Here is a 23,932-nt window from a genome sequence, read left to right on the forward strand (position 1 = left end):
AAATGCGTTCTATATAAGTTCTATGCATTTTGGAGACGAAATAAATGCAGACACAAACAAGCCACAAATTACAATGTTCTACAATTCGACTAAAGGTGGGGTCGATACGTTTGATCAACTCTGTCATTCGAAGACAGTTGCTTGAAAGACGAGAAGGTGGCCTTTAAGGATTCTGTATGGAATGTTAGATGCTGCTGGAATCAATTCTTTTGTGTTACATCAATTTCAAACATTGCCGAATTATAACCTCCGTTCTACTTTTCTCAACACCTTAGCTGATTCTTTGGTGGAAGATTATATGAAGTAAAAAGTAGAAAATAGACTACCAAGAAAGTTACGACAATCTCTGAGACAATACCTTGGATATCCTGACGAACTACCACCCCAAGAGCCACAAAAGCGTTCACGTCGTTGTGATTTTTGTCCAAGATCTCGTGATCGTAAAGGACGCCATATTTGTATTCATTGTGGAAAAAATATATGTGCAGAACATCAGTTTAGCATTTGTAAAATATGTCAATCTTAATCTTGATTTAAATATTTTGTATTGGTCAGATTTGTTTATCATGTTATTTTTACTACTAAAAAATGGTTATTTTTATTTTGTTGTTTCTTTGTTAATCATACTCTTATTTCGGTATTTACTGTAGAAACAATAAACTGTAATATAATAAACTATTTAAAAATGATACAGTACCAAATACATTTTTATATTTGTCATATTTGAGTAAGTTTTTATTAGGGTCAAAGGCGAACCCACGTTGTGGTTTATGTTCCAGTTCCCTCACGTTGTGGTTCTATGGTTAAAGGTGAAGAATGTAGTTTTCGTACGCAATTTTTGTATTTTGACAGAAATGAGGTCGGTTTTTATAAAGGTGTTAAATAAATAAAGTTTGGGCGATTTTTGCCATTTTTTACGATTCTCATAAGATCAATAAAATTTATCACTTCCATTAATCGGTCGCTATGGAATTTCCATTGTTTGAGTCGTCGTCAACTTTTTTTTTGAGTTTTGGCAACGATCTCACGTCACGGGAAATACGTCATGGGAAATACTTCCACAAAGGCAGCATGACGTGTAGTCTGTAGCTAAAGTTGTGTGGTTTTAAAAACTGTACTTGTGAAATCGAAAGAAGGAGTTTTAAATATTTCAGATTGTTTGTAATGTAAAATTTTAAATTCATTGTTTTTTAGGTTTACTTTAAATGCCTCATATTTGTTGCCAAAACTTAAAATCGAAATTGTGTGTTCAAAAATCGGGCAACGTGTATTTATTTAACAAATTTATAACAACTGACCCCCTTTTTTTACATGGACTTTCCAGCGCAGCCTCGCGTCTAGGGTGATGCCCAAGTATTTTGCCGATATTGCATAAGGATCTTGGGTATCATTTATTCTAACTGGGAAATTTTCTATTTTTTTATTTGTAAAGTTAATGTGTGCAGATTTAGTCTCATTTAATTTTATTCGCCATTTTCTGGTCCAGGTATGTAATGTATTTACTGATAGTTGCAACTTATCAGTCTCTTCTTCACTAGTGTTTCCTATCACTAGTATGGCTGTATTATCAGCAAAGGTGGCAATACTGTTTTCATCTAGCTTTTGAATGGGTGTACACTTCTTTTTGTTTTACCCTGAAATATCTATTCGCAATGTATGATTCTAAGATTTCTGAAAACTGTCTAGGCATGAACGTTCTTAGTTTATAGTTGAAACCCTCATGCTAAACTTTATCAAACGGCTGTGCTACGTCCAAGAAGATTGTAGAGCAGACTTTCTTTTCTTGAATGTTTATTTCTAAAGCCAAATTGATGATTTGGTATAAGATTTTTTCTTTCTATTATTGGTTTTAATGTTTTCAAGTTTTTCAAATAGTTTTGACATCACCGGAAGGAGTGATGTTGGTCGATAGGATGTCACTTCATTAGGAGGTTTACCTGGTTTGGCGATCATAATGACTTCAGCTAGTCTTCAGAGTCTGGGAACATATTCCAATCTGAAAGCAGCATTTATTGAATGTATCAACTTAACTATGGCTTTCTTGGTAGATTTTTTAATAGTTCTTCTAATATGATATCATATCCTGGAGCCTTCTTAGAATTAATATTCTCTTTTATATCTGTGGATACTTCTCTAAATGATGTCAACGTTATTCTTTCTTCGGTTTGGAATGTTTCTCCCCATCTCAATTCTTTACCATCATTGTCACTAAGTTGTTAAGTGCTTTCTAAATGATCTGCAAATTGCTCTGTTTTCTATTCGTTACTTCTAGCTAAGTTGTAGTTTTCCAACTTGATAGAAGGAGAATGAATAATTCATCTCTTCATTCTTTTTGTTGCCTTCCATAAAGAATAATCTGTGTTCTGGTCAGCTGTTAAATTACTTAAAAAAAATTAATTGTTGAATTTTTATATTCTGTATCTCCATTTTTAGTTTGTGTGTAGCATTATTTAGACTAGTTTTTGTCTGGTGTAGCCCTGTATTGCTCACACTGTTTTCCTAAATTTCTTTTTTCTACTATGAGTTCTCTGATTTCTTTTGGATAGGTGTTCCTTTTTGTTCTAGAAAGATTTTCTTTAGAAAGATTGTAGGAGTATTTTCCCAAGCTACCTGTTAGATATTTTTTATAAAAACTTCTAATTCGTCATCAAGTTCTCTCTCAACAGCACTTTGGAAACCTTCTACTACAACCAGAGGTGGTGGTTTTGGTTTTTTTATTGGTTTTTTAATTTGTATTTCTGCACATGATTTTTGCGGAGAGGGAGGAGATAATGAAATATCCATTTTAAATTTTTTGTTAGTTTTCCTGTTTTCGTTTCTTACCCAGCCCATTTCATACTCTAAGTCTTATTCATCGCTGCAGTATTTAAGTTTATCTGCTTTTAATTTCTTTTGTAATTCATGATCACTTGCAATTAACCCTGTACGTTGTTCAGCTTTTTCCAGCTGTGCTAATCTCTTTTCCATATTGGCGATTATTTGACTCAACCGTTGATTATCCATATTAAGTCTCTTAATATTTTCTTCTGACTGACACCATGCATTATAAAGCGACTGCTCCTTTTGTGAACATTGTGTATTCTGTATGTCGTTGTGTAATGCGCATCGCAATATTTTGTTGCACTAGTAGTGCGTCAGTTTCGGTATGAATAGGAAACATTATAAATATTTAAATATTTCGCACTCACGACTAATGATATCTTAATTCTTCTTCTTCAAGTTCCGCTCCTATCGGAGATTGATAATCATTCTGGCAATTATAAGTTTGTTGGTTACGCGCCTGAATAGTTCAATTGAACTGCATCCAAACCATTCACGGAGATTGCGTAGTCACGAGATTTTACGTCTTTCTACGCTTCTTCTGCCTTTGATTTTAACCTGCATTATATTCCTTATTAGTTCGTATTTTTCACCTCTTATGATGTGCACCAAGTATTCCAATTTCCTGATTTTTATGGAATATATAACTTTGCATTGTTTTCCTAGTTGTGCGAGAACTTGTTCGTTTGTTTTGCAATCCATCCATGATATTTTTAAAATACGTCGGTAACACCACATTTCGAATGCTTCTAGGTTTTTAATGTTGGATTTTTTAAGTGTCGAAGCTTCAACCCCATACAAAAGGGTAGAGAAAATATAACATCGAAACATTCTTATTCGGAGCGATATATTGATATCGCGATTACAAAAAAGTTTTCTCATTCTATTAAAAGTTGACCATGCAATTTCAATGCGACATCTTATTTCTTTTGTCTGATCAGTATCTTCTGTGATCCATGCTCCAAGGTATTTGTACGAAGGTGTTGCAGTTCTTCTAGTGTTCCTGCCAAAAGGACGGTGTCGTGAGCATATCTTATGTTATTAAGTGACTCACCGTTTATTATAAGGCCCTCACTGACCTCGGCAAGCGAAACTTCTGAGATGGCTTCACTATATAAATTGAATAACAAAGGTGATAAAATATACCCTTTGCGACCCCACGGCGAATCTGGATATCCTCGGTCAGTTCATTTTCAACTTTCACTTTTGCTGTTTAGTTCCAATAGAGGTTACATATAATTCTAATGTCTCTACTGTCTATGTTTTTATTTAATAAAATTTCTTTTAGCCGATTATGCTGCACTCTGTCAAATGCCTTCTCAAAATCAATGAAACATGCATATACTTCCTTAGTTATATCTAAGCACCTCTGCGAAAGAACACTAGGCTATAGTGCGATGTTCATTGCACTCCTTTGCATTGCTTTTTTGGGTAGCAGTATGAATGTTGATTGGAGCCATTCTTTAGGTATTGTACCTGTTCTATATATGGTATTGAATAGATCCAAAAGAAGATCAATACATTCAGTATTCATAATTTTGAGTAATTCGATAGGAACTTCATTAGGTACGGGAGATTTACTACCTTTAGCTTGTTTCATTGCATATTCAATTTCTTCTCGTATAATGTCAGACCCAGTATCATCTTTAAATTCTTTTGGTGCCTCTGTTCTCTCTTTTTTTTCAAAAAGTTGTGCTATATATTGTGTTCATCTCTGCATTTTTTGGTTTATATCTGTTATAAGTGGACCACTTTTATCTCTTAGTTGCCTAGTTTGAAGTGTTTTTCTCATTCCTGTTTATTCTTTAATTCTTTTATGCATCTTAAAAAGTCATATTTTTTCCCAATTTCTTCTTGTTCTTGGCACTGCTCATGTAACATTCTCTCCTTAGCTTCTTATATTCTCTTTTCAATAAATCGATTAGTAATAATTAAGATATCTTAATTATTAAGATATCTCAATTATTACTACTTAATTACCACTGATTAGATAGCGGAGCTCTTAATAGGTCTGTACACTTGAACAATCAAACTTGAGTTGCAAATATTGAGTTCAAAATCTGTACTCTTTACCCTTAAAATACATTTTTATTCTTATCGATAGGATACTCTGTTCAAAAGATATTAAATTTTTACTGTCGAATTGATACAAATTTTACATTTTACAAACATTCAAAATCGGCGGTCGCTTCAAGCGTTGATTCTAGGAGAATGGTTCATTTTACACAAAAAATGCTTATAAATATTAAATATTTTCATTCAAAATTATCTCAGCTATATTTCTTGTTTGAAATCTTCTTTTCTACGGCGAACAGATTATTGGTAAATCGATGTTTTTCGTTTTTCCCACCGAGAGGAAGTTTTAGAGAAAGCCCGAGAGTAGGAATGGTAAAATTTTTTTTTAGGTCCCAAAATTGGTATTCTTAGCAAAATTCATCTTGTGAGGCTCAGTGGCATTTTCGTCTTTAACAACTGGAGTATATTCTGATCACAGTTATCAATTTTTATCAATCTTCTCAAATATATTTGTTGCATGATAATTTTGCTACTACGGTTTTACCTACAGTCAGCTCTTCTGCAATTTTTGTCCGGTTTATCAACATAAATTTGATTTTCGTAAGGTTTATTTTAAGACCATAGCTGTTACAATAATAATTCAAGCGTTCGACTAATTGTTGCCAATCTTCAAAACTCTTCTTGACAAATGGACCTGATGTATAGGTTGAACAAAAGAGACAATATCCAGCTCTAACTATATCTATTTTTGATTATTAATAGGTTTACTGCCGTAGCGGTCAAATAGGCCGCTTGTGCGACTATCCCCACGCGCCATGGCGGTCATATAAGGCGCTGCGTCATTTGACAATAAATCTAGCAGAAACACTATTCTAACCACCGCTTCCATTTAAAATGCACATGATATGTGACTGCTTGGCGTGTACGACTATGTGAGTTTCCATAGTAAATTAATAATTTTACAACATTACTGGAAATCAGGCAAAACATAATAAATCAATGTTTACTTAAAATAACCTGCGTTACAAATATTATGGTCAATAAAAAAGTAAAAGTAAAAGAAAGTAAAAGAAACACTTAAATTTAAACAGAATGTAATGCATTAATTTTTTAAATGTTTTGCATTGAAGCAGGGAAGGCAAAAATGAGGATGACCTTCGCAGTCCGTACAGTACCTGGTAACCTTTTTTACTCTGGTTTTTGGTATCTCCCCTCTAACTTTCTTTTCGTAGTATCCTCTACAATATTTTCTTACAACAGCAGCTACTCCTTTCTTTTTCAATAATGTATGGTTTTTTATACTTTTTCTTGTAATCGGTTGCCGTGGGACACCAGCATGTCTATTAGCTTCTAAACCCCCTTTTAGTAAAGTTGTGACAACAATTGTTCTGAAGCTATTTTCTTGTGGCATTTTAAATTAATTACTATTTAACTGGGAATAAGCCACAATTAAAGGTTAAAATACGTTTATTGACGTTTCAATTTCCACTTCGGAAATCGTTCTCCTTTCGAAGTGGAAATTGAAACGTCAATAAACGTATTTTAACCTTTAATTGTGGCTTATTCCCAGTTAAATAGTAATTAATTGTGACAACAATTTCACGAAACTTGCTTATTGTAATGTTTGTATTAGATAGTTCTTTGAAAATTGTATGCGCATTTACAATAGTTGTACCCAGTATGATTTCCATTGCGATCTTGCCATACCACTTCAGTGAACGCCGCAAAGCAGAATTATAACTGGCCATCTGGTCAGACAAATCGATTGAAGCTTAGCCAGCATTGTAGTCTATTATAGGTTCTGGTTTACTTATAGGGCCCGTGAATCTTTCAATAATTTTAAAACTGTCAGTATGCTTAGTTGATAAAATCTGTACATCACGCTTATCATGCCACTTGATGATACAAATACCCCTATCATTTTCTTTAGCAAAAATTTCACCCTTTTTAACTTTTTTTACTTAGAACGTCTTTAGGGTTTCCTCTGCGGTTTGCCCTCAAAGTTCTCAGCAAATGCGTACGGTTATCTAGAAGGTTAGCCAATTCAAGGCTTGTATAAAAATTATCGGTAATAATTGTACGACCTGCATTTAGAAGATTTCTTGAAAGATTCATTACCACATTTGTAAGAACTGAAGCTCCCTTGTCCCTCTCTTTTCCAGCGTATATCTGAAAGTTCCAAGTGTAGCCTGTCCCGCTACACAGCTTGAATAGTTTCACCCCATATTTGTGTGTTTTATGGGGTATATATTGTTTTATGACGAGTCTGCCTTGAAACGGGATTATACTCTCGTCGATGCAAAATACTTCTCCCGGAGTATAAATTTCTTGATATTTTTTGATAAACAAGTTTGTCAACGGCCTAATTTTGTGTAAGCGGTCATCTTTTTCGCAATCGTTGTTATTAGAAAAGTGCCACATTCTAAGCAAAAGCTCAAAGCGATTTCGGCTCATGGAACTTGGTGCAATATCATTACGGAATAAAGATTTTTTACTCCAGTAATGTGACAATGAAGGCATTCGAACTAAGCCCATGTACCCAAGTAAGCCAATAAATTTCAACATTTCTTCCCTGTTCGTAGGTTGCCAGTCATGTAACCTTGATTTTGTGGAGATATTTATTGAAAGCACTTGTTGCGTTGCATATAAGTTTGTTTGGTCGACCATAAAATCGATAATATTAAAGTCAAGAAATGCATAAAAACAGGAAACCGGTGTTACTTCATCTAAAGAAATAGCTGCTGCATAATTTGGATTGAGACCGAAAGTATTATCAAATTTGAATCGTTGGTGATTCCTGACTGGGTTCGTCCTTTGTTGCTGATTGGTGATTTTATTATCTTGAGTGTGTACTGGGTCTTCCAACAAAACATTTTCAATATTCATCTTATTATCAGACATATGATTTTCGTGAACAACAACACTAGTTTCATTTTTTCGCGTAGTAGTATCTTCGTCTGATTGGTGATTGCCAAATGGTCAATTGCTGCTCATTAGTGACTTGATTGTATTGACTGTCTATTGGGTCTTCAAACAAAACATTTTCAATATCCGGCCCGTTATCCAGAAATCTGTTTTCATGTACAACAGCACGGGTTTCAATTTTTCGCAGCTTTTTTTTTGGAGTAGTATCTTCATCTGAAATAGACGATAAATCAATATCTTCTGAACTTGAAGGTACATACAAGTCTTTCTCAGAATCCAATGTGTCCAACTCGTTACCTTCCTCGTCAGGAACACTTTTTCTTGTAGTTTTTCCCTTGCTAATCGTAATAAATATGCACCACGTGAATTTGGCAGCATTTTCAATCAATAATCCTAAAAAACTATGAAAACCGTAATAAAGCCGAACACAACTTAAATAGAAGTGCGTAAGCTCAAGGTAACTGCTGAATCTGAGCCGTGACCGCTCGGCGTACGAGGCTATTATCCACTGCTGGCGCCGAGGCGGTTAGATCGGCCGATTTTGAGTTTTGAACGGTAACTTCTTAATTTTTTTTTGTGGAAATTATTTTGCTTTTGAAAAATAATATTTTATTGTCTCCCTATTACAATATTCACTTTGGCGCCAGAGAAAAATTTTATGAAAATCACCTTGGCAGTTAACTTGTTAATGTAATTGTACTATGTTCTCTGCAGTCCTTCGTAGCATCTTTTTTGATAATATTCCCGTCATATCTACTACATTAAAAAAAGAGTACAGTAATCGACAAACAACCAAATACATCCAAATAATAAAAATAGGCTATAAATTTTTTAAATAATTTATCAAAAACTCTCAACCTTACCCTTAAGAATGTTTCTGTTGCTCCACCAGCTTTTGCGCCGATAGTTATTTTTTTCACCTCTGCGTTTTCGACTAGTTCGTGCAAGTTATTAAAGTGTGGGTCCGGTTTTTCAGTTGTTAAAAACGCAGCCAAATTTGCAGTGTAAGATGATACCATTAACAATGTGAAAAACCACCACATGCCAGCAATCATTCTTGTAGAAATCGATCTAAAAAGTAAAGGCATTTTTTATATGTTTCTGATTACTTCCAATCATATCTATTAAATGGATCTTGTAGGAATTATAATTAAAATAAAAGCATGTGTATTATTTTACTGACTACTTATATAAACGCAAAAAAAATAATATAGTTGTAAAATTTTATTCAAAATGAGTTTAACAGGTTGAGGGACATGAGAAGCCAACACCAAGTCACACAAGAAAGTCATATACAAGCCGCGTGACGCCGACGTGGACTCACGCACAAGTCGTCATAAAATGTTGTGTAGCTCAACAGCGACTTCTCGAACTCATTTAAAATACACGGGGACATTTCGGGCCTGCCAAATGGTCTAGAAAGTATACTTGGCCTGTGCTTCTGGCATCACAAACCAAAACGTAATAACATTATACCAAAATTGTATCTAAACTAATAATTTAATTTTTTGTCACTGAATGTATGACAAAAAATCAGCCAAGGCAATAAAATTTTTTACAGCCAACACATGTCAATGAGGTGTTGATTGCTTTCCTCTGTGCTACTTGCCTTCCTTCCTCTTCTACAATTTTTGCTTAACACGTGTTTCGAATTATTCAACTCCTCATCAGAAACACTTGTGGAAGTTCAAACCGAAATGAAATGCAGTCTAGTATTTGGCCATTATAATTAAAATAACAGCCTGGTACGCTAGCAGCGGCATCTATACGAAGTAACAAGATGTCGAGCGACCTCTCTTTGATAGAAAATTAGGTGAACCGCAAATTCAAATCCTCTTACTAGAGACTTTTGAACGACTCTAGAATACTATAGAATCTATATTCGGGCGGTGCAATCTAGGCATTCAGGCTGATTGTCGAGTGTAAAGAGATACTTCTTCCGTTCTTACTCAACATATCGTTTCTGACATCAGGTATTCTCTACCAGTTTCTCATATCTCTGTACCACGAATGTTTCTTTTACCCAGCGTTTCTTCGAGCTTTCACTTTACCCATCAGAGTGACATTTAGGAGTTTATATTTGCTATTTGGTAGAATATGGAGCAAGTGTGAAACATTTTCGCTTTTAATCGCCATTAAATTTTCTGCCATTAAATCTCTGCCAGCAACCATTTCCAAACGGATAAGCTCATAATAGTCATAATAATGTAGGAAGTAGGAAGCAAAGATAAACGTTTATGTAGAAAGTGACATAAAAATAAGAGTGCAAATATTAGTATATTTCAGATCGAGTGAATAGTTACGTTATAGTAAATAAATTCCTTCTATGACTTGTACACGACAAATTTCTAGATTTGAACCCCTTGCCCTTTAGCGTAATGCCATCCTTTAGAAATAAAGTATAGCAAGGAGTCGACACAAAACTATATATTTCTATTTATTCGTCCTTTTATGTAAGTAACAACAGCATGTTACAACAGCTGACTCTCCGAAATAAATTATTTAACAGGAAGTCTCGAATAACATATCTTGTTATGACATCATAACCTGATCTAGTAAGAGAAATAATATTTCAATGGGTCAATGAATTTAAACAAATGAGCAATATGTGAGTATGTGAAATGTAAACAGAATATTATATTTACTTACTTTAACTCAATTTCTGAACCTTGCTGCATAATAGAGCCCGTAATGAACCATATACAATTCCTTAAATCTAGCTGATTTACTAAATATTCAGGTTCTTCAATGCAAGGGTAAGGGTTTTCCCATTCGTTAGGAGAAATTCTTCCAAGAACGAAGAGAATTAAAGCCACACCGATCCATGAAACCATTAGTAATTTCCAAACTTCGAAGGCAAATGGATCAGCAAATGAGAAAAAGCTAGGTGGCGCTTTCGTGGGCTTTGAATATAATATTGCTACACCTTTAAACAAAAAATTGCGTGTATGCTAAATTATACATGCGCTAACGCTCATGATGACAAAATGACTAATTATTAATATTTTATTTAATTTTAACATATTTCAATTTAGATTATAGACATACACAATCATGAATAAATTGATTTTTAACCACATTAAAACATATATTAAAGTATTATTAAAGTTTATGTTAATGTAAATACAAGTTTGTGAAAAAGCCTGGAAACAAGATGCTATCTTTAAAATGAAATACGAAATGTCATTGTCATTATTTTTTAGAGGATCCTTTAAGTTTTGGTACTTGACCATTTCCTGTATCGCCACCATCTTATTTTTGTGTAATGAAGCTTGAATGATATATCACAAAAAAGCTTATTTCGCCAATTTCAAAAATGCTCGTTACATGACATACGAAGAAATAGGGGAGAGTCGGCTAATGGTGCTCGTCGGTCGTCGGATATTTGTCCGCATCAATGTTTGTAATCTCCTATTTCATAAAATGGCAAAAACTATATTGTCACGCCATCTATTAGCAACTGCCAGACCTATCCCACACAAACGAACGCGGTAGATACTTTACCTGTTGGCAGTTATCGTTTAAATGTTTTCGCGGGGTATGTTATTGTTTGTGTGTCTGAGTAAATAAGCGGTTTTTATGTACCTAATAAGTTTTTTCTTAATAGAAATATAGTTATATAGTGTATATATAAACGTTATTTATTAGAAGTATATATAGAAAAAGTTGTGGAGAAATCTCGAATGACTAAAAACCGTCTCACTGTGTACCACTCTCCCCTACCTACCCACCTTATATTTATGCATCCAATATTTATTACGTAGGTAGATGACATTTACCCTTTAGCAACAATTTTATTTTGTTTATGTATATATTAAGCCATAACTATTTATATCCAAAATCATATAAAAAACGTGCTTGGTCAAAAATACCCATGATATGGATTCTAGGGTTAAGCGATTTTAAAGGTTTGAACACTAATTTGTTTGTTTGGTTATTGTTTTGTCTTGATATTATCATACCTACTTGTAAGTAATTAAAAAGGAACTCAATAAAGCAATGACATAAATAATAATAATAAATCAGAATTAAACTAATGATTTTTAAAACATGCTAGTATTTATTACAAACCTAACATCATAAATGGTCCTGTAAAATCAACTGCTTCTGCTCTTTCCTTAGTAATAGTCAAATCACATATTGCTAAATCTGCTACCTATAAAATTAAAACATTAAACATCATTCTTTTGTTAAAGTCGCAAGTAACATAATTTAAATTTCAGTTATAATGTTTAATTTGTTTCTTAAATCGATTTACTGGTTGCCTAACTAATAGACACAGCGACGAACACAATCGGCTTGTAGGAATACCAGAGACAGGTAAAAATAATTAGATAGGTTCACGGTTTTTAACATAATGTATTATTAAGTGAAAATTATTAAACATTTTTCTAGTTCTAGTAATATAGCTTGTATTTTTTTACCCCAATTTTAACATTACAATGGTATTGTGTATACCTCATACGTATTGCATTCTGCTCGAGTATCTTGTAGAATATCTAATCAAAGGTTTTCACCCGTATTTAAGTAATTTTTTGCAATTCCGTCCTATGCGGGGTATTTATTTTATATTAGTGGCCACTTAAATTTTCACATTTTTATTATTTTTTTTAAGGTGTGTTCAATACCTTTCTTTTTTTCCGTTTTATTTGCCTGGTATAAGCCAGTTAGATAATAAATTGAGCCACTCTTCAATGGATATTTTGTTTGTCCTAGTTAAATAGTTTATCTCTTTCTGTTGAGATTTTTCTCCGTATTTGTTTTTAAATGCCACAAAAATCAGTGCGTATTCTTTATAAGAAAGTTTTTAATATTAAAGTTTTACCTTCTGCGCTATCATTAGCGTACCATTTTTATTTATATTATACTCATTGCACGATGACGGTGTTCTTGTTCTACGATTTATAAAGTATGCTTATTTTTCTTTCTTTCTTCTTCTTTAAGTGCCATCTCCGCGACGAAGGTTGGCAATCATCATGGCTATTCTGACCTTCGAGGCAGCTGCTCTGAACAATTGCCTTGAGCTGCAACAAAACCACTCTCTCAGGTTCTTCAACCAGGAAACGCGTCTTCTTCCTACGCTTCTCCTACCCTCTGCTTTTCCTTGAATTATGGTCTCAAGATGTGGTATCTTTCGCCTCTCATCACATATCCGATATATTGCAATTTCCTTTCTTTTATTGTATTTTCCATTTCCCTCTCTCTGTCTATTCTCCTTAACACTTTTGTATTCCTGACTCTATCTACATATGGAATCTTTAACAATCTTTTAAATGTGCACATTTCAAATGCGTTAGGTCGATTGATTGTATTTCGGTTTAATGCGGTTTAATTTTCCTTCTTGCACATGTTTAACTTTTGGACAGAACTATGGGGTGTTCGTTCCGGTAATTTCGTTCCAAAAAGAGAGAGCATATGTTAAGATAATTACTCAATATGAACAATTGCTGATTGGCAAGTTCTTGGAAAGAGTAGGAGATAAAGACTAAAGAAGACCTTGAGGGAGTCACAAAAAGAATGAAACTTTTACGAGTAATGAATAATTCAGTGAGTATATTTCCAGCCCACTTTACCAGTTCTTTTGGAATTTCATTCGGACCTAGATTCTTTCGGTTTTTAAGTTTTCTTGCTTTGGTGACGATTACATTTTCGATAATTATTTTAGGGTATGATGGCATACTTTGCTTTTTTTCAAATTTGACTGTTAAAGTCTTAGTTTTGTTTTATTTGTTAAAATATTTCGTTAATACAAACAGAAAAGTGATACTAACTTTTTCACGGTAAAAAGAGTCTTTTATCTGTTTGATTAAGGATTTTACAGAGAATTTTTGTTAGGAGTGCCAACATAGACTGGTCTCCCCTACGTAGGTTATTTCATGTCTTTTTAGGTCGATGCTCATCTAAATACTTAACAGTATTGGTTATTTCCATCAACAAATAGACAAACACATTTTGCCCGATATTAAGGTACATTAAAAGGTAATTTTCTATAAAGTGGACAATAAAAATTTTAGATTATTTGGCCGCGTTCGTATTATAAAGTTCGTATATGGAAAAACTATATTGAAGAACTCTTTGCAGATGATAGACAACAATCTGAGCTAAGTAACATACAAGGAGACGAAGGTCCAGAAATAACGGAAGAAGAAGTAATGTACGCACTAAAAAGAATGAAAAATGGTAAAGCCCCAGGTCCAGATGAAATACCAACGGAAATCCTTAAACTAATAGAAAAAGACTCTATTCACATTTTAGTTAAACTTTTCAATAGCATTTATACATCAGGAAAAATACCACAAGAATGGCTTTTATCCACCTTTGTTACTATACCAAAAAAGATAAATGCCAAACAATGCAGTGATTACCGTACAATCAGTCTGATGAGCCATGTACTGAAAATATTTCTGAAAATTATACACTCTAGAGTACACAGAAAACTGGAAATGGACATCAATAATACCCAGTTTGGATTCCGAAATGGACTTGGAACAAGAGAGGCGTTGTTTGCACTGAACGTTATGTCTCAAAGATGTCTTGACATAAATCAAGATGTATTCATGTGTTTCATAGATTACAACAAGGCCTTTGATAAAGTGCGGCATGATCACCTAATCAGACTCCTGACAGAAAAGAATTTAGATAAACGAGACATCCGACTAATAGCAAATATGTACTACAATCAGAAAGCAGTAGTGAGAGTAGAGAATAATACCACTGAAGAAATTGAAATAAAGCGAGGTGTGAGACAAGGGTGTATACTGTCACCAACCCTGTTTAATCTCTATTCCGAAGACGTAATGAATAGAACACTCTCTGAGCAATCCGTAGGTATTAAAATAAATGGTGTTAGATTAAACAATCTGAAATTTGCCGACGACACCGTTCTGATCGCAGAAACACTTGAAGAGCTACAGACATTGGTAAATAAGATAGCAGACAGCAGCGAAGAATATGGACTATCTTTGAACATAAAGAAAACTAAATTTATGGTAATATCGAAATCAACACAAAATGTTCAAAATTTATATTTACACAATGAAATTATCGATCGAGTTAGCAAATATAAATATTTAGGCACCTTTATAAATGAAGACAACGATAGCTCAGCAGAAATCAAAATAAGAATAGAAAAAGCCAGATCCATATTCACTAAAATGAAGAGAGTGTTCTGCGGAAGAGATTTAAGCCTTGAAATGAAACTTCGCCTGATGAGATGTTACGTACTTTCTGTGCTGTTCTACGGAATGGAGTCATGGACGTTGAAAAAGATTGATACCAAAAAATTAGAGGCATTTGAACTGTGGATGTATCGCAGAATCCTGAGAATATCATGGACCGAGAGAGTCACAAATGTCGAGGTCTTGAGAAGAATGAATAAAGAAAAGGAAGTCATATTTACGATCAAAAAACGAAAACTGCAATACTTGGGACACATTACAAGAGGCGAAAGATATGAACTGCTTCGAATAATTATGCAAGGGAAAATAGCAGGAAAAAGGTCCATAGGAAGAAGACGAAACTCCTGGCTAAAGAATCTACGGGAATGGTATAGCTGTAGCAGCAACGAATTGTTTCGGTCAGCAGTTTCGAAAATACGTATAGCCCTGATGATCGCCAACCTTCGGAACGAAGATGGCACTTGAAGAAGAAGTATTATAAAGGTGGCTGTAAATACCAGGTCATAAATTAGGTAATCTACATATAATCGGTTAGGAACATTTTGAACCTGGCCGTTAGTACAGGTGGTCTGAACTACTAAATCCAATAACAGCTACTGTCTCTAACGGGAGTTTAGTTAGGTATAGAGTACTACATAATCTTTTACATAAACAAATTGTAAGCATACAAAAAATATTGGGTTTAAAATCATCATTCTGTAGTGTCATCGAGTGCCATAGTCTGTGGACTAGTGCACATTTCGATGCGCATCGCCCCGCCTCGAATTTTCCCGTTGGCTCTTGGTCTGGAAATCCCTATTTATCGCTCGAACGGCACATATAAATATTGGCGATTTTCAGGTCAGCCAGGTCAGTCTCTCACGGGCTCTCCGAGGGCTTAGTGCTCTTGGGGCGCTGCTTTCTGCTGTTCCAATTATACTTTGTGGCTGAGATATTATTCAACTACAATCTTATGTTTTATTTCCACCTATATTTTTGTCATGTAAGAAATATCTTGTCTTTTTCAAGACAAGCCTTCAGAAGACCACGACCTGATGCTTTATTTCGACTTGGTGTACCTTTGTCATGTAAGAAATATCTTGTCTTTTTCAAGACAACTCATCAGAAGATAAATATTTACAAGTCCATACCCAGTAAATGGACTTGGGTAGAGGAGCTCTCGACTGCGATATTCGAAGCCTTCTACAGAGCACCCGGAGATAACAGAAGGTGGTTAGACCCGTATTTGTTCCCCCGATGTGACATGGCGCCCGACAACGTGGATTATTCCGAACCTGCGACCCAGCTCGCTTTACAGAACGCAACACACCATTGACTTCAACATGGGTTGAAGTCAAGAGAACAATGGGGAGAGCTACGGAGTGTCTATACTCTAACACTCCGCCATCGAGCTCTGTAGCAGTCCTGATGCCTTCCGTGTGCCAGATGTCTCAACGAGTCAGCCTTCTTCGACGCTTGAAGTCTCGGAGACTACGGAGATCCTGAAGTAGCCACAGTCCCTGCCTGTCCTCCCCGAAATGTGGCGATACCACGGAGGCCCGGGCAAACTCGCCTACGAAACCCCAGGATAAAGTGGATGGGAATCTGATTGCAGAGAAGAAGACGAACCGCTGAGAGAAATGGTACACCGACCGTGGATGGAGCCTACCACAGAGAGAGATGCAGTAACATCCAGCCCCAGGTTCCAGATAAGTGTTGTGTGAGTTTTATAGACAATACTTTTACTTTACTTTGTATTTTTATACATTTATTTTCTTGTGTATTTTCACATGTATTTTCGTATTTTTATTCAATAAATATTTTTCCCAGCCGCAGAGTCTCCAGAAGAGGGGGGATGTCATCGAATGCCATAGTCTGTGGACTAGTGCGCATTTTGATGCGCATCGCCCCGCCTCGAATGTTCCCGTTGGCTCTTGACCTGGAAATTCCTATTTATCGCTCGAACGGCACATATAAATATTGGCGATTTTCAGGTCAGTCCCTCACCGGCTCTCCGAGAGCTTAGTGCTCTTGGGGCGCTGCTTCCTGCTGTTCCAATTATACTCTGTGGCTGAGATATTATTCAACTACAATCTGATGTTTTATTTCGACCTATATTTTTATCATGTAAGAAATATCTTGTCTTTTTCAAGACAAGCCTTCAGAAGACCACGACCTGATGCTTTATTTCGACTTGGTGTACCTTTGTCATGTAAGAAATATCTTATCTTTTTCAAGACAATTCATCAGAAGATAAATATTTACAAGTGCATACCCAGTAAATGGACTTGCTTAGAGGAGCTCTCGACTGCGATATTCGAAGCCCTCTACAGAGCACCCGGAGATAACAGAAGGTGGTTAGACCCGTATTTGTTCCCCCGAGGTGACAGTAGAAGCTGATGTTTCAGCGAAATATTCAAGCTAAATATATTTTATGAAACTTACGAACAATGGTGTTTTATGTTGTGTGTTAGATATCAAAACTCAAAAGACAGCAACACATGACAATTATTAATTAAATGACATTATACAAAATCAAAAAATTTATATGTTGGTCCTAAAAACGTAAACAAGAATTAAATATATGTAGATTATTTATTACTATTTAATTCTATTTATATTATTTTTAAACTTATTTAATATTTTGAATATTAATATTTACTTACTTCATCTATTAAGTCGCCTATAATCCCATTCCATTTTCCAGTTGTATTAATAAAGTTTCCGTTTGCCTTATCTTCTCGAATTAAAAATGTATAGTTGAATCCTCTCATAGCTGCTAATTCTTTAATAATGTCGACAGCAAACCCTTCGTATTGGTCGTTTCCATATAAAGGATCCATTGATTCAACCCTCATGCCGTATGGCTCAGTCTAAATTTCAAATACTTGTTAATCTATTGGCATAATTTAAAAGACATATCTTACACATGGCAACAACATGGTACAATTACTCAAAAAATTAGAGAAACACTTCTTTATGCCACTATAAAGTTTTGAGTGAGAAATTAAACATATAAAATACAGTAGAGCGGTGATGAGAACTCCCGACAAAAGACGAGCATAAGTAACTTTATGTCCCAGCTTGATTCTTCTGACTTTTGACGGATCCACAAGTCGTAAAACGATAAAACTTGCCTGAAACACCGATTCAGATGATGCTGTATGTATGCTGTTTATTCAAAAAAGATTCCCGGGAGAACCTATTTATGATCTGATTATGCAGTTCAATTCAACGTAAAACCCGGAGAGCTGTCAAAATTTCAAGCAAACACAAGCTGGTTAAAACGATTTAAGTCAAAACATGCATTCATGAGCTTCAAATACAAGGATAAACACTGCTGATTCATCACCAGCATTAATTCAAAATTAAATTAAGGGAGTTACTGAAGGAAGAAATTTACGCCATCTCCAACACGTTGGCAATGCAGACGAAATTGGGTCAATTGTAAAGCTTTGCCACAAAAGACTCATGCTTTACGTCGTGAATTAGTAGCACCTGGGACTAAAATAAGCAAGAATCGTACCACTGCCTTCTTTTTCTTTAAGTTTTGCTTCTATCTGAGATTGGAAATCATTCTGGCAATTATAATTTTGTTACGCGCTTGAATAGTTCAATTGAACTGCATTCATACCATTCACGGAGATCTTCTGTCTTTGATTTTGCCTTGCATTATAATCTTTAATAGTTGGTATTTTTCACCTCTAATGATGTGCCCCAAGTATTCTAACTTCCCGATTTTTATGGAATTTAAAACTTTGCATCGTATTCCTAGTTATTGTGCAGAAAGCGCAGAATGTAATAAACATGAAATTAAACATAAATTGTGCATAACACTACACTAGAACAAGGACAAACAGTTTAAAATTATTTGAAAAATATTCTACGCTACATTCTTGTCGGCAACAGGAGAGAGAATGGAGAGAGCATTCTCTCTCCTGTTGCCGACAAAAATGTAGCGTAGAATATTTTTCAAATAATTTTAAACTGTTTGTCCTTGCTCTAGTGTAGTGTTATGTACAATTTATGTTTAATTTCATGTTTATTACATTCTGCGCTTGTTGGATAGCCCAAATTTGACAAAATGCCACTGATGATGCTGTAGAAAGCGAAACTACTGAGGCAAGATTTGATTATTAAAATTGTGCTCGATATTTGCCTTTAATTTTTCAAAGTTCATTTATTCGAGCATTCAACCTTATATCAATTAATATATTATTAAAAAATTTACTTAAAAATTCTTTATAAAAGGTATATAATTAAAACACACGATCGGGCTACACCACAAAACGTTTTCAGAATCTATATTCCATCATCAGTGTGTCTAAGTGTACATGTTTTGAGCCACTAAATATTTGAGTAAAAACCCGTTAAATGTTATTAATTTAAATTTAAGTTACATTATTAGATCTTATAAAATATGATGATAAAGTTACAATTGGAATTGATAATATGGCAACGTAAGACTCGAAGGTTACTGGAGGTTGCTGGTCCTGAGACAAAGTGTCTACGAGGACTTGTTGATAGCATTCCGTTGAAATGAAACGGGAATGCTTTATCAAAAAAACTATTTTGTTCATGAACTGCAAATCTGCGTTCATTCCGTACATAATCATTTCACAGAATTCTTGCCTTCTATCAGGATCATCTTCATTTAACTCCTGAACCCACTGAACTTTGTAAAGGTGGTATTTTTCTTTATGCAAAACTCTCAAAATAGATGATTTACTTACATCATTGACGGGGACAAGTTCTCGAGTTGTCTTATGCGGATTTTCCTCAATCTCTACAAGTACATCTAATTTTTTTCAACAGTAAATTTAACATTTGTACCTGGTTTTTCAATATTTTTTACATGTCCAGTATAATGAAACTCCTTTTCTATTTTGCTATCTGTAGACTGCGAAACTTTTTGACCAGGGTATTTATTATTAAATATTTCACAAACCTCCTTTTGAGTTCTTGTTTTATTACCACAACCAATCACAATCAAAATGTCTATTCTTTGAGTCTCGGACAAATGAGCCATAATTAAATTTAATACGCGCACAAATATACTGACGTCTTTTAGTATCTTTAAATACCTAAATGGCAGCAGCCTACTAGATTCATATCAATTGTTTATTTGGCTTTTTGACTAATATTTTATTATCTTCAAAGTTGTTTTCCTAAGGTTTAGCAGAATAGATACGAAAATACCTGATTATTTCTAAGTATATTTTAATACATCAGGCAATATTACTGATTTAAACGTTAGAAAAACCGAATAAAATCAAAATGTTGTACGAGAATTCCAAAATTGCCTCGGTTATTGTCAAGAAGAGAATAATAGTGGTAAAGTTGAACACAAACTCAAAAAACTTTATATTGCTGAACAGAGGACTAAAATCCATTTCTAACAAGGTACCACACGACCCCCTTTGTTATTTAAAATTTTCGAGGGGGTGCTTATAATTCAAAGAGCGCGCTGGAGGTGGATAATATTTTCATACTGTAAATTGTCAATTTAAGAATAAAATCGACTTATTTCAGGTTTTTTTTTCACGTAGTACATAATAACGCTAAAAATGAATTTATTCCATACATATGGATCGCATGGTATAAAAATTTTTTAAACTCATTTACGATAATTATAGTATTCAAGTTAGTTATTTTACTTATAATTTATAACTGTTTATTTCTGTTTTCATATTTTTCACGTAAGTATTACATATCATCTACATTATACCTATTAATAAATAATTTTTTAATTTAGTTTATTAAGAAAATTTTTATTTCAAAAATAATTCCGGTTATTATTTTAGACTTACCAGTGTAATCATAACTTTAAACGTTTTATTTCTAATATCATATCCATCCAAATCACTTGGCGGATATAACCTAGAGATGTTCAAAGCTGGTATCTTGGAATTATTCCAGTGTCCTACAACGGTCTGTCCTCCCTCCATAAGTTCAAATACGTCCAAAGCAAAGTTGGTTCGAAAGCCTTTGATATCAAATTTGATAGGTCCTGTCAAACCAATATACTCTAGCTAAAACACAAAGAAAAAAGTATTTTACTAATGTGATTTTTTTTAAGATAAGGCCCTTTTCCATTTTTTAAAATAATAAACATTACGCTCATTGTTTATGGTGTGATGAGTAGCTCTATTAAGACACCTGACTCAGTAAATCGTAAGTTTAATTTAAATAAAAATACATTTAAATATTTAACGAACAAAATAAAATTTACTTTTATAGAGTATGTTTCAACTGTAGTGGCTGAAATTTCTAGGAACTTTATTCTTTTATTATTATTTTATTTATAGGAACTAGGAAGAATTAAGGAATCCTTAATTCTTCAATAATTACATCTATGCGACGTTCACTTTCCAAATACTTATCTTCAACCTTGACAACATGTTCACACACTTTCTTCCAGTTATCCACAGTTACTCTAGGAAATTCCTGTTTCACCAACACTTTTACGTCTTCTAACTTAAAATAAACGTTTTGTTTTACAACTTCATTTTTTATTTGCGCCCAAATCATTTCTATATAGTTCAAATGTGGATGATATGGCGGAAGTTTTAAAGAAACATGTTCACATTCTTGCGGCACTTTGTCAAATTTATATTGAATATGATCTTATTTGTGTCTTTGATGATTTCAAACAATTGCGGTTTTAACATTGACGTTACAAATGGTAAATTTTTTTCTGTCAACTAAGATATCATATCCATTTTTTTAGAATTACTGGTGGGTGCTTTATTAATTTGTACATTATGATATGACGAATTATAAGTAACAACAACAGATCCAACAGGCAAATTGGGGATTAACTGTTCTTTCATCCATTTTTCATAATTTTCTGAATTCATATCATCATGATAATCTCGTGTCTTAGCTCCAGACTTAAAAATCAAAAGGGAATTTTGCATGAAACCCATCTCCCCACCACCATGTATGATAACCAACCTACTTCCTTTTAAAATGTTTTTGAACAATCCTTTGCCATTGTCGGCTGTTCAGATATTTGGCGTAGTGTGTCCGGCATGTACATAGGTTTCATCAACATATACAACTGACTTACCTTTGCTTCTGTAATATTTAATTTTGTCCAAATATTTAATGCGTAGAGCACGAATATCATTCGGTTCAATTAATAAACGTCGATTATCTTTCGTTTTCTTCCATTTAAATCCCAAATCTTTCACAATTCTGTCGAGAGAACTCACACTTCCAGTCCACTCGTACACCTCATAAAAACAATGAATGGTATTTTTAATGAACTGTTTGTCGTACTTCCTTAAGTCTGTCACGGTTGCTTTTCTTTTCTTAAGTGTTGCAGCTGTAAATTTTAGTGTATTATTTTACTCTGCGTTTGTTAACATACTCGCTTGTTGAATGATTTTTTCTACTGTACGTAACGATACTCTAGTAGCTTCACTCACACGTTGTTTAATACTGGTTCGTTTATCTTTAGGAAATAGTATTTGTATATATTTGAATACATTGTAAACTATTTCTTTGGATTCTGGTATCAATCTGATCTATTTACTCGCACTACACTTAACCATCTCCATTCTACATTATTTATTTATCGTATGGCAATTACAACACATTTAGAACAAATACACAAACACTAGTAATATAGGTATTTGACAAACTTTAAATAGTTACAAACAAACATCAAGTGTATTTATATAATCAATTGACTCTGAAGTTGCAAACAGGAAGTCTTCAGGGCTACCATTGTAGGATCTTGAGGGACACTCTTGAATAATGTGGTCGATGGTTTGGTTCTCCCCACAGTCACATGGAGGAGACGGGTTCTTTCCCCATTTATGTAGCATGTATGCACATCTGCCGTGAGGAGACGGGTTCTTTCCCCATTTATGTAGCATGTATGCACATCTGCCGTGTCTGGTTCGGATCCTATTTTGAGTGGACCATGTTTTGCGTGGAAGATCAAAACCAGGTGGCTTGTGGGTAATGCAGGGCATGTTATTTTGCCATTCGTTCCATTGTTGGGACCATGCATTCGTGATGTTGAACTCCTCATGTATCATTCTTGCCGTTTTCATTGGTGGTTTTCTAGAACGGAGACGGGTATTTCGTGCATCCTCGGTATCTTGGTGGATCGGCAGGTTTATATTGTTCATGATCTTTTTGTATTCACGTGTAAGTGCGTCGACTCGTCGTAAATGTGGAGGTGGGATGTGACTTAATACTGGAAGACATTGGGTGGGAGTTGATTTAATTGTACCAGCTATTATCCTCATAGTGCTGTGCATTTGATTGTCGACCTTTTTTACGTGTGGACTGTGTAGCCAGACTGGAGCACAATATTCAGCGGTCGAGAAAACAAGGGCTAAGGCAGTAGAGCGGAGAGTGGAAACCGATGCTCCCCAGGTGGTACCGCAGAGCTTCTGTATAATGTTATTTCTTGTACTCAACTTTTGGGCAGTTTTTGTTAAATGCTCTTTAAATGATAGCGTTCTGTCTAGTGTTACGCCCGGTACTTCGGTGTTTTGTTGTGGGTAAGTGTGGTATTTTCAAACCGTATGTTGAGTTCCTTTCCAGCAAGTTTATTGTTCAGGTGAAAGCAACTAACTTCTGTTTTGGATGTATTTGGTTGAAGTCGCCACTTTGCGAAAATATATTAATATTTGCCAGAGATATAAATCTGCCGTCAGAACTTCTTCAGACGTTTCTAGTATTCTGCATCGTGTAGCGAGGGCCCAGTCATCGGCGTATCCGAACTTTCTTGACTGTGTTTTCGGCATATCTGCTAGGTATAAGCTAAATAGTAGTGGAGAGAGCACTGACCCCTGTGGTAGGCCATTCTTAAGTTTATTTGGTAGGCTGATATCTGTGCCCATCACTACTTGAAACATTTGGTCGTTGAGCATGCTATCTATTAGGCGTGCTATTGGTTTACAGGGGATTGCACGGAGAATTTTGTATATAAGGCCCTCTCTCCATACTGTATCATAAGCTGCCGAGAGATCAATAAATGCCGCTGAAGTTTT

The 23,932-nt window shown here is 34.6% G+C and overlaps 1 protein-coding gene across 1 annotated transcript in view; it reads right to left on the reverse strand.

Annotated features, from left to right (window-relative positions):
• LOC140437369 (glutamate receptor ionotropic, kainate 2-like) overlaps nucleotides 1-23,932 on the reverse strand; it is a 96,100-nt gene that overhangs the window by 20,730 nt on the left and 51,438 nt on the right. The window contains exons 6-10 of the mRNA XM_072526858.1: nucleotides 20,729-20,950; nucleotides 17,585-17,791; nucleotides 11,833-11,917; nucleotides 10,411-10,687; nucleotides 8,625-8,832 (exon numbers count right to left, since the gene is read on the reverse strand). Coding sequence (XP_072382959.1) covers nucleotides 8,625-8,832; nucleotides 10,411-10,687; nucleotides 11,833-11,917; nucleotides 17,585-17,791; nucleotides 20,729-20,950 — 999 coding nt within the window. The remainder of the gene's footprint in view (nucleotides 1-8,624; nucleotides 8,833-10,410; nucleotides 10,688-11,832; nucleotides 11,918-17,584; nucleotides 17,792-20,728; nucleotides 20,951-23,932) is intronic.

Source organism: Diabrotica undecimpunctata, chromosome 3, assembly GCF_040954645.1.
Source record: "Diabrotica undecimpunctata isolate CICGRU chromosome 3, icDiaUnde3, whole genome shotgun sequence".
Taxonomy (NCBI): domain Eukaryota; kingdom Metazoa; phylum Arthropoda; class Insecta; order Coleoptera; family Chrysomelidae; genus Diabrotica; species Diabrotica undecimpunctata.